At 39.8% G+C, this 12,053-nt stretch overlaps 1 protein-coding gene across 1 annotated transcript; it reads right to left on the bottom strand.

Annotated features, from left to right (window-relative positions):
• Nucleotides 1-6,358: 6,358 nt before the first annotated feature.
• On the bottom strand, nt 6,359-11,636 carry LOC121785160 (kinesin-like protein KIN-14N). Its single transcript, XM_042183535.1, has 17 exons — nt 11,225-11,636; nt 10,893-11,132; nt 10,675-10,819; nt 10,495-10,604; nt 10,290-10,409; nt 10,008-10,211; nt 9,250-9,459; nt 9,101-9,175; nt 8,864-9,010; nt 8,601-8,739; nt 8,168-8,277; nt 7,713-7,874; nt 7,416-7,627; nt 7,219-7,300; nt 7,014-7,118; nt 6,830-6,934; nt 6,359-6,730 (listed from the first exon to the last, which is right to left on the bottom strand). Exons 1-17 carry the CDS (start codon nt 11,279-11,281, stop codon nt 6,551-6,553), a joined length of 2,403 nt encoding a protein of 800 aa, XP_042039469.1. The 5' UTR covers nt 11,282-11,636; the 3' UTR covers nt 6,359-6,550.
• Nucleotides 11,637-12,053: the final 417 nt, after the last annotated feature.

Genomic DNA, 12,053 nt, shown 5'->3' with positions numbered 1-12,053 from the left:
GGACAATGGGTAGAAAATCTTCCTCAAGTCCTATGGTCTTACCGAACTACACCAAAAACCTCCAACGGTGAAACTCCGTACAGTCTAGTGTACGGCACTGAAGCCGTAATTCCGGTTGAGATCGGCATACCCAGCCCCCGAACCCTTAATTTCTCAACAGAACTGAATGACGACGGACTGAGAGCCGAACTAGATCTTGCCGAAGAAAGAAGAGAATTGGCCTTCATAAAAGAAGCCAAGTACAAGGAGCAAGTAACCCGGTATTATAACCAAAGGGTGAAAAAGCTGCAGTTTCAAGTGGGAGATCTCGTATTAAGAAACAATGAAGTAAGCCGAGCAGAAAAGCTGGGCAAACTTGAACCCACATGGGAAGGTCCGTATCGGGTGTCAGAAGTCCTGGGAAAAGGGTCTTATAAATTAACTCACATGTCAGGAGAACAAGTACCCCGAACATGGCATATTTCCAACCTCAAGAAGTTCTATTTGTAAGAGACAAGGTCCGGTCAGTCTTGTGTCTAGTTCGGTCCTAGGGTTATGTGCTTTCATATTTTTATTGTTCTTTATACTTGTCGTTTTTTAAAAGATTAAAATCTTTTTCGTCCTTTTTATTTGTCTCTCTATGTGCGTTTTGTCTCTTATAAATGTTACTGAGGTATATTGTTCCTTAAAGGCTGATCCCATTTTTTTAGATCATGTATTAAAGACAATTGTGAGTCCAAGCTTCTAAGGAAGATACAAGACTCCACAATTCAGCTTAAGAAACAAGCAATTCGTCTGAAACGAACTGCAATAAGCCGAAAACCACTCCGGTTAACTAGGGAAAGTCCAATCCAAGCGATAAAACTCGCCAAATAAGGACACTAACTAAGTCCGGTCAAAGAAGAGTTTACTTCATAAGACCGAGGACGAGTACAATAAATGAAATAAAAAATCGCTGAACTGTAAATACGCAGTGATAGAAGCGAAATGAAAAAATTTCATTTACTAAGTCTTGTTGGGCATACAATTCCGCTGCCCTACGAGAATGCGTTACACCATTACAAAGGACTATTCTACTGTCTACGATTGCTAAAGTTGAGCCACCTATCCGAAAAATCCTCATGATGCTGAGTTCGGGCGTTCCGAGCAGTTGAAGAATAAGTAGGTGGACGAGATGCTCTGATCGACCTACCGCCTCTTCCCTGAGTCCGGGAAGTTCTAGCACCTCGGCGGCGAAGAGTCTCTTCACGAAGCATTCGCTGATCTTGCTCACTCATATTCACAACTCCTCTACGAACTTCAGGGCGTTCTTGTCCTGACGTTTCCGGTTGCTCCTGAGTCCGTTGCTGATTTGGAGTAGAATTTTGAGTAAGTGGATTAGAGGTTTGAGTTGGAGTGTGAGCATCTGTTAGCGGGAAACGGCTAAGGAATCTCTCGATTGAGGGACGCCGGGAAAGAATGATGTCGTACAGAGAAGCCAAGTGCCGCAATGATTTCACAACTTGTTGGCAAGCCGAGCTCTCCAGCACATTGTTCTTCCGGAGTACATGAAGCTTCTCCCACAGTTCATCAACTTGATTCTGAACTTCAGATATAGTCATTCCCCCGCGCCCGCAGATGAAATCTTCATATGCAGTCCTCTCAGCGATGACAGTATTCAGCTCGGCCTCCAGATCTTTCTTTATGGACTCTAAGTCCTTATTGTTGGACTCCAGCTCCACTAAACGAGCCAAGAGTTCATCATACTTCATCTGGTCATCTATAGCTTTTTTCTCAGCTTCATTTAAAGCCAAAGAGTATAGCCGCTTCCAGTGAAGTACCTCCAGCTCCTTAGAGTTAAGAATACGAAGCAGCTATGTCAGTTCGGCATTTCAGTTTACCGAGCAGGCAGTAAACCACAATAGGAGTAAAAGAGATTAAGAAAAGCTATAAGGAAGACACGAGTGTAGAAAGAAGAATTTTTTTCATTCACAAGAAAAAATTTACACAAGGAGGGCTTCAAGGCCATTTTACAAATAGAAAGAAAGAAACTAAACTAAGAGAAGGGAGACGAAATCATACTCCGCCAGTTTCGTCTCCGGCTTCCCTGTGGGTTTCAGCTTCTTTCTCCTTGTCGACCTCGGTCTCAGCCTCGGCCTCCCTCCTCCCTCCCTCCTGCTCGGCGCCCCCATCGCCGATCTGCTGCACCTCTTGCTCGGCGTGCCCGTCGCCGGTCTGCTGATCCTTCTGCTCGGTCTCCTTGCCGGCCTCATTTTCCTGCTCACCCTCTTCTTTGAAAATTGAAGCGGGTGAAACAGGCCCCAAGGAGGCAAAGATGGCCTCCATGTTCTCATCACGGTCAGCACGGCAATTACGGACTCGTTCAGCAGAAAGCAGGACCGATGAAGACGCAAGCTCCTCAAGGAGCGGCAGACTCTAGAGACGCGCTGCAATCTCTCGGCCATACAGCGGCAAGACGACTTCGGGTTCCTGCTCAACATTATCGGTCATCAATTTCAGCAGATCACCGATAAGGGCCGAAAATTGATTGCTCAAAAAGAGTTTCTCCGTGTAAACACGGAGAGCCTCCCCCTGAGCAACCACGGCAGCCGCCTCCCTCTGTTTCGACCGCTCTCTCTGGATGATGAGCTGGTCTTTGGCACGCTGGGCTTCATCCTGAGCCGAGATCATAGCGGCCCTTGCCCTCTCAAAGTCTGCCCGAGCCTGTTCGGCCTGGTGACGAGCAGCATTCAAATTCCTCTGCATCTCATCATAATCGCTGGACGCTTTAGAGAGTTCAACTGTGACTAGTTTGCAGAGCATATTGTTCCTCTGAAAATGGAAAAAGGAAAAAGTCAATAGAGGGGCCACAAAAAAAATAGGAAAGAAGCAAAGCCAGAAAACCAAGAAGAAAATTCACCTCTACAAAGTCCTTTGGCCATAAAAAGGGCTCAGAGATATGTTCCGAAGTGGCCGTAACCACTCCTGATCCATAACCCCCCTGGACAATGTCTCTCTCTGGCGCTTTTGGGGGTTTCTGAGTCTTCGCCTTCCCCCTTGCCGAGGTCGATCCCGGCTTTTTTGGATCCGAAGACTGACTCGAAGAGGTCTTCTGCCTCTTCGGATCCTTCTCGGCATCAGACGCCGAGCTGGTGGTTTTCTGTTTCTCCGGCTCCTTTGATTCGGAGGATTTGCGACCAAGCTTGCTTAGCATGTTCACTGCCAAAAAGCAAGAAAACAAAGTTAGTTTTCGCCGCTAAAGCAGTAAAGCATAAAAAAGAAATCCTCACCCTCAGTCTCTTCGTCCGAAGACGAGGAGTCGAACACGAAGTCACCCTTGACGAGCTCAGATTCCAAATACTGTTTCCTAATCATGGGAATCTTATTGAGCCCGCCCTCGAGCTCGTCCAACGGTTCTACCCGAGGATGAGGAATTACGGACTTCGGCCCTCTCCAGGAAAAGTCCGGAGCCGCTGTCCTATTGTAAAAAAAAGAAGCGATTTTTCCACATCGGCCATTTGGTTTTACAGAAGGCTCTAAAGGGCTGTAAAGGGATCAAGTAAAACCAGGATCCTTTTCTCTTAAACTGAAAGAAATTAAGGATTGCCCTCAGAGACAGATCCTTTTCTAGTCTACGCAGCTCGGCAGCAAAGGCCGATAAGTGCCTCCAAGAATTTGGAGTCACCTGACCTAAAGGAAGTTGGAAAAAATCAAGAAGCTCTACAAAGGCGGGGGGAAGAGGGAAACGAAGCCCGCATTCTAAGCAGGCTTCGTAAACGGTGGCATAACCCTCCGGCGGCGAGTTAGCCCTATGAGTGTCGTCGGGAATCACCACTAACCCCCCAGGAAGAAAATATTTTCTGTGTAAGGATATCACAGTATCCTTACTCAAAATGCTGTGAAAATATTCTACCGTCTTCTCCCCGGACTTTTTCCGGCCAGAAGATCCCTTACCCCCCTTCCTACCACTACCTGATTCAGAAACAGTTTCAGAAGAAGAAGACATGATTCTTACTCTTTGATGGTCGAAAGTCTCTGAAGAAATTCTTGAAGAAGCGGAAGAAAATTTTACGAAAAAGAGAGAGAATGCAGAAGAAATAATCGCAAAAGTTTTCCAATGATGAAGAAAGGAAATATTTATCAGATTCGCAGAGGCGTTTCAAATTCGTCGCACCGTTTCAAATCCCACTTTTTCTGGATTCTCTGGCCGGATTTGCTGTCACATTTAATGCAGACACGTGCAGAGCACGTCCCCTGACGTCAGCCTCCCCCTTACACTTATCCAAAATGCCGAAGTGATTCACTTCGCTTTTCGGGGGGGGGGTGGTGATGGGATACGAACTAAACAACTAAACAATAATTGCGAGCCCAATAGCAGTGACGGCCCATTAGCCCAAAACCCAAGAAAGAGTATCAGTTCGGCACAACCAAAGAGTTCGGTCACAGCCTATAGCTCGGTAAAAGCCGACCAATCGAGCTCAACTCTCAGATCGGCAAAAGCTGATCGGCAAAGTTCAGCAGTTCGGTCTCAGTATTCGACCGAACAAGGAGATAGTGGACCCATGCAGGATCTCCACGACCTCCATTACACCCACGATCTATTTAGTGGTATTAAGCAGTTATCAACCCCCCTACCAGGGCTGCAAACCACGATCTTAGTTCGAATGTATAAATAGAACTTAGATCAGATAGACCAGGGTTAAGTTCTCTAGATCCTGAATCTCATATAGCAAATCAGTATTGTAATCTGTAAGCTAGATCAAGCAATACAAATTTGCCCTCTATTCTTCCCGTGGACGTAGATTTACCTCAGTAAATCGAACCACGTAATTTTCAGTGTTGTGATCTTCATTTATTACTTGCATTTATTCCCATAAAAAATTCGCTAAATCATCATCAATCTTAGTCTCTTTCCCCTCGTTGAATTTTTTTGTTCTAAAATGATTAGTTTTTTCTATTTGAAAGTTTAAGTATCTTTATAGTCATCTAATATAATGTAACTATGTAAGATTATGTCTATTGATTTTCATTTATATAAATTTTGAATTCAACTACTTTTCATTAACTTTCAATGGTAAATCAATAGATGTGCAACTATAGCATGATAAGAACTTTCAGCTAGAAATATATATACCTCTATCCTAAAGTTATTTGGTGATAGAATTAGTGGTCCATGTGATAGAATTAGTGGTCCATGAGATTATACGGTTGTTTCAATTATATCTTTACAGTAATACTCCTTCTATCTCGAGATAATTAAGTCATTTCGTTTGGCACGAGATTTGATGTGTTAAAAGTTAAAGTGGAGAGAATAAAACAAGAGAGAAGATAAAGCAATTGAGAGGAAGAGAGATTAAAGTATAAGAGAAGATAAAGTTTTTGCCTAAACAGGAAACGACTAAACTATCTTGAGACAACTCAAAATGGAATACGACTCAATTATCTTGGAATGGAAGGAATATGAGATATTGTTACACTAAAGATGGATCTTGGATTTTTTTTTCCTGATTGAATTGGACGAAATCTCTATTGAACTGTACTTAATTTAAAGCTTAGATATACTGTTGGGTCTATCATTTTTTAGTTTCAGTCCAGATATACTGTTGGGTCGGGTCAGTTACATTTGACTCATAATCGGTGACCTGCTCTGATATCATGATAGAAATTCATAGGGCTATATTCTAAAACCAAAAGTAATAAGAGGAATGATCCATGAAAATTAGAGTAGTTTCAGTTTTATTGTTCACTGACATGATAAATTGTTATATTCATTTTGTTTTATTTGCTAATAAAGAGTTAAAATTTCCAACAAAAATTCAAACAATTTGTGGGGCACTAGCACAAGCAAAAATAGATTAAAGGCTGCTTTAATTTTGTATTATGACAAAGGTGGGAATGGTGGTGTAGATTATTGAAGAATTGGAGACGAACAAAGAAAAAAAAAAAGAGAAAGATATAGGTAGCACTACCCACAGTGCAATTGAGGAAGGAGAGGCTATAACAAGAAGTTGGACGAAAGCATCCACTTGTAAATGCTTAGTCATAACACTAGTACTTATTTTTATCCCCCACTTTCTACGGCTATAATTGCACTATTTCTCTGCCTTTTTAATGCCTTTTTTAAGAGTCAAAAAATGACGTGTGCTTTCAAGTCATTATCTAATTAGAGCATATTAACCTTAAATTTATTTTCTGTGGAATCTCTCGTTGTTTTCAACTCACTTTAGATGCATGTTTACCTCAGCTTGTCCAAATATTTTATGACTATAATTGCTGAATTTCAACTTTTGATTGCTCTGTCACTATCAGGTTCTGGAAATTCAAATTAACTAGCTTTTACCCTTATTACAATTGTGAAGATCAAAAATTGCATCATACAAAAATCTTGACTACATACAAATGAATAATAGAAAGGCAGAAGCCCCGTGTATATCTCTACATCTGATGCATACCCAATCTCTTCAACTGTACATATTACATGTAAATGTAGTTAGTTTTCTGTCATTTGTTGTCAAATGCCAAGAACACAGTGTAAACACACTTTCCTAAATCTACACTATAGTGTAACCCCCCCACCCCCATAAGCATCAAATCAACCAATGCTCAATCGAGAATCGGTAGATCTTAGATTGGTTTGACGTCTTGGGATGCCAATCTCGCAAGCATTCACCCTTGCAGCAAACCGTAGCGAACATAGTGATTCGCCCACGGATGCAGGATCCGGTGAAACATTCACAAACATCAAAGTCTTTGAATCTCCACCTAAGCAAGGCTGTGTGTTTATATGAACAGAAACAAAAATTCCCAATCTTAGCATTTCTAACATAGTCAATGACATAACTTCTCACTGCAAGGAAAGCTAAAGAATTACCTGGAGAAGATAAGTGAGTTTTGAGTTCCTAAACGGCACGTGCTCCTCTTTCTTTGCCAAGGCAAAAATGACATCACTTAGTGACGATAAACTTTTATTGATGGCCTGATCGATTGTTGATAGATAATAAGTCAGATAGTTCAGGAATTTTGCAAGGAACAACTCAAGGCGAGTGCTTCGATACCTGAGTTTCTTTAAGCCGATCCCCAGTCGAACCACTCTTGGAAAGACGCTCACTACCAGCAAGATCAATTAGATTCAGCACACCTTGGACTTGCTGGTCAGTGCTCTATTATACAACATTAATAAGTCTCAGTAAGTTGGAAACAATGCGACAGAGTTCCGAAAGAGGAGCACACTGCGTACTGTGGAGCAAATAGTAATAATACCTCATTAACACCAACTATTCTTAGTGTAAAGACAAAATGGCTCCTTGAAGATTGTTCATTCATTTGGGTCTTGCCAACAGACCTACGGAAATAAGTTCAGAAAGTAAGCACAAAAGATAAATAATGCTTTACATAGTCTTTCTCCAAAAGGCAAACCAAGAAAAATAAGGTCAAATTAAACATGCATTTTTTCATACCTGCTCTGTGCCGCCCGTTCTAGGAGATAGGAAACTTCTCTGCTACTGCGGACATCAAGAATGGTAAGATCAGAGACAAAGGTGTTGCCATTTGCATCGTGCTTGATGGCATATTGCTTTGCAGAATTTTCTACTCGTGATGCATCAAAGGTTGATTTGTTTGTTGATAACAGGTCACGTATTGCTTCATTGTATATTTCAAGCATTGACACCTATACATGTAAACAATTTTAGACAAAATATAAATGTATATTCTTTGAAAAGGTGTAAACGAAAGGACCACAATTTCATCCGCACCTGCATCTCATACTTCCATCCTTGTGCTTCAAGCATTTGTTTTGTTTGAAATACTTGCTCTAGTGATCGTGGAATTAAACCTTTCTGATCTAGTAGGCCTGGCTTACCCATCATCGTATATGTCTTACCAGAGCCTGTTTGCCCATAGGCAAATATGCAGACCTGATATGAAATGCAATCAAATTAATATAGTTTGTGAATTAGCACCAATGTGCAACTTCCATCATAGGCAAATGAAGTTCTGTAACATAACATGAGTACAGTTCCTTTTGATGATACCAAAGTCCTACTAAAAACTATCCAAATTTGGCAAGTAAATAAGTGACTGCTCAAACTTACTAATAAGTTTTGCAGAGTTTTCTTATCAGTGATCAGCCATAACTCTAGTAATAATATTAGGTATCTCTAAATTTACAATGAAATGGTTCTTCGGTTCAGTACAGAAGGTACTATACCTTATATCCATCAAGCGCACTTTGAACAAGCTGTGATATCTCCACAAAGACATCTTCTTGTGAGTTATCAGGCACAAATACTTTGTCAAAAGTGAAAGAATGCTTTTGCCCTTGCAGGAAAACAAAAGGTAGAAAACTGAGAGGAGATTATTGACATGAGAACTATTAATATACTAAAGGGGTCTTCGGTTTGCAAGATTGTATCTCGTGATTAAATATGTAGTGTGTTTGGTTCGTGAGATTCAATCCCACAGCTCAATCCTAGATGGACAATCATGGGATAATTAGTCATAACTAACCCCGTATGACTAAAATAATCCCACAACTCAATCCTAGATTATATCTTGGTATTATATTATCAGGGAAACCGAACACCACGTCACCACCTAATAATACATACTACTATTAAACAAGATATAGGGAATGGACATACCATTTTGGCTCAAATCAATGCCTCGACCTTGTGCTTCCATTGATGTTGGGAATGAAACAACTTTTACATCATTTCCAACCCCATCATCGGAAAGCAAGGGTCTCACTCTACAGAATACACGAATATTCCCTTTCAACTCCTGTATTAACAAGGATTCTAACCAGACTAAGATATCAAAAAAATAAATAAGAAAATAACTTAAATTTCTAACAATAGGAGAGGGTAGTTATATAAAATCAAATAGTTTTTGTATAACAAAGTACCAGAATAGTGTTATGCAATTTCTTGCGAACTTTTTCCCCTTCTACAATCTTCAAGTCTGCATCAGCTAGACGACTTTTCAACTCAAGAATGTATGCCTGATTCTCCTCAAATTCAGATCTCGTTTCCATAGCTGATAGATCGGAAAGCTAGAAAGGAATAAAGAAAATGGGAAAATTAAACAAAACAAACGAATTTCTGTTAAATAAATTGCATTAAATTTAGGCCATATGAACAACCTGCAATTTCTGTTGGGCAGAAGCAAGCTGTTCATGTAATCTCCTTATTTGCTCACTTTGAACAAAGCATGTTGACTGCAACAAATAAATATATCCATTAATCAAAACATATCAAGCCTTCGCCACAAACCATCAATTGAAAAGCAAACCTCCAGTTCCATTGTTTTAGTGCTCTGAGTCTCCAAATCTGCTGTGTACTTTTCAGTACATTCCTTGAAATTTGAAACTTCAGATTGTAACCCTTGAACTTGTGACAAATGTCTATCGCGGTCCTCCCTCACTTGTTGGAGATCGCCTCTCAAGCATGAAACTTCGCAGCCTAGTGCTTCTTTCTGCTTGATTGCCTCATCTTGGGATGCCTTTGACAATCAAGTATGAAATAAGTCATTTTCAATTCTACACGACTATCGTGCATTTGGCAATCTCAGGTAAGACTGAAGGAAACAAACTAGAACTAGTCTAACATGTACATATGGAACTATGTAAAAACCATGTGAAAATTAGCGAAAAAATTATTGTAATAAAAATTATTAAAGCACAACAAAAAATAACCTACTGGGACAGACCAATCAGCATATGTAAATCACATATTGCAGGTTTCGAATTTTTAATATATAGAGATGGCAGTCGTATATCAGAAGAAACCGATCCCTCATTGTTGTGAAAGTGATGTCATTTGGTGAACACCAAAAGCCACCCACTGGCTATTATGAAATAAAATGCTTCAGACCAATGTTCAACTAGCCTAATAAACAGATCTAATCGTAACTGGCATATCCTTAAAGTAACTGAGCTCCACTTCTTTGACCTATACATATATTAGGAACATGAATAATTACCTAACATTTCATGCCAAATGAAAAGAACAGATCTTATGAAAGAAAAAATAAACCCAAAAAAACCTTACTCGTGACAAACTAAGCTGCTCTTGCAGAGAAGTATAATGGCCCCTCAGAGAGCTAAGGTTTTCCACAATGGCTGCCTTTTCTTCCTGAACACGCTTGAGCATTGTGTTTGTCGTTTCAAGATCTGATTGAAGCCTACTGTTCCACTGATGCAAGCTCGTGTTGAACTCTTGTAACCGCCTATATGTATCATTAAGTGACTGAACCTACAGAAGGCAGACAATTCTCGGTGTTGCACTGAGACAAAATACGTTTACTTCAAATTACAAGCATTCGCCACTTACCTTCTGGTTGGCACTAGCGTTATCTAGTTGGCTTTGTCTGAGATCTTCTGAAAGAGAAGCTTGTAATTTCTCTGCAGCAACTCTCGAGTCTCTTTCTCTAGCCAAAGAATCCAATGCTTCCTAGTAGATTCATTTATAAGTTCAGTTTACAACAAGCCAAAAAACACTAACATGAAACTACTTTCGATGCATGTCAGCCTCGTACCAATTTATCAACTTCCTCCTTTGCAAACTTTGACTGCAATGCCTCCAAATTTTTCCTCAGTTCCATAATAATAGAGTTCAATTCATCTTCCCTGGCCTTCATCATCAACTCTGGGGAGAGCCACAAGAATGTTAACAAGTAAACAAAGACCGTTGTTGATGAGACGACGAACCAGCATACCTGTATCATCGCAATTTTTTTCCGCCAATTCCAACAGTTTTTTGATTTTTTCCTGCTCTTCAACACAGTTTGCTTCAAGCTGCATAAACCATTTGATGCATTGCTTGAGTCTTTTAATGAAATCAATCATTTTGTCATTCTTCTCCTGCAACACAATTCAAGCATGAAACTTTTGTACTATGATAGAACTAATAATTGAAATATCCACTGCAACATACTCTGTAATTCAAATTTTTCTTCAACTTCTCATTGAGTAATGCCTCCACATCATCTCTGCTGAACTCAACTGCACCACAATCAGAACCAGAATTGCTTGGAATTGGGGGTAGATCTTGGCCCCCATTTACAATTGAAAATGCTCGACGAGTTTGAGTTTGAGTTTGAGTTCGAGTTCGTGTTGCCATTTTTGTGCTTCTTTTCTTATCTATGGAAACCTCATCGATGCTACTACACTTGCTCTGTATAAACAGAAATATCGTTAATTTAAGCAACAGCAGCGCCAGAAAAGGGGGGAAATCCCAGCAATTTGAAAATTATAAAAGAGATTTACATTAATGGAAGAGAAACTCGTTTGAGAAGGAGCCTTATTCTGGTTCATGGAAGCCATTTGAATGAAGAGCGTAGAGATAGAGAGAGAGACAGAGAGTGAGAGGGGATGGTTTGAATTTGATGGTGGGGCCGTGGTTTATTGCAATGGAAGCTAAGCCTAAAAATGTAACATTGCTTTGAATTGCAGGGATCAGAAAAGAAAAGAAAATTTGAAAAGGAGGAATTAGAGTGCGGAATCACAGCTTAGTGACAGTGAAAAAATTATTCTTGATTCTTAGCTGAAGGAAATTGAGTACTGCTAATTTTGTTTCCTTTTGATGGGAATGAAGAGATTAGAAATATGGTTTATAGTTATAAATGGAGTAATAAAGTGGTAATGAAGGTAGATGAAGAAAGGGAATCGAGAGCCGGCTAGCGAGGGAGAAGGCTGAGCGTCATTCGTCTGTTCACAGACATCCGTTTAACATAAATAGAGAATTTGAAAATTTGTCCCTTATAATTTGTCATAATTTGACTCGCCCGAGTTTTAAAAAATGTAATACAAAATGAGTTAAAAATAGAATGTTGAGTCCACTACCAAAAGTGGTAAAAATGAAAGGTTACTACTTTTTAGACATGAAGGAAAATGAAAATAAGTGACAAACTTTTTAGGGACGGTTAGGAGTTTTGAAATGCATATAGTATGATATAAATAAAATATTATTTAAACTTTCTATTAAAAATAAAATATTACCTAAAATAGAAATGAACTAATTTTGGGAAACGAATCAAAATATCATAAATGGACAATTTTTTCAGGACGGATAAGAGCATTAGCAATGGGGCGCCCT

This window comes from Salvia splendens, chromosome 21 (assembly GCF_004379255.2).
Source record: "Salvia splendens isolate huo1 chromosome 21, SspV2, whole genome shotgun sequence".
NCBI classification, from domain to species: domain Eukaryota; kingdom Viridiplantae; phylum Streptophyta; class Magnoliopsida; order Lamiales; family Lamiaceae; genus Salvia; species Salvia splendens.
The sequence above is the reverse complement of the archived record's forward strand: the minus strand, read 5'-3'. Positions and strand labels throughout refer to the sequence as shown.

What these genes read in the sequence shown, in the direction of transcription:
- LOC121785160 (XM_042183535.1), bottom strand. Translation starts at nt 11,281, where the DNA reads ATGGCTTCCATGAACCAGAATAAGGCTCCTTCTCAAACGAGTTTCTCT. An exon ending in CGAGTTTCTCTTCCATTAAT is followed by an intron (nt 11,133 to 11,224) that starts GTAAATCTCTTT and finishes CTGTTTATACAG; the next exon opens with AGCAAGTGTAGTAGCATCGA. An exon ending in ACGCTAGTGCCAACCAGAAG is followed by an intron (nt 10,212 to 10,289) that starts GTAAGTGGCGAA and finishes TGCCTTCTGTAG; the next exon opens with GTTCAGTCACTTAATGATAC.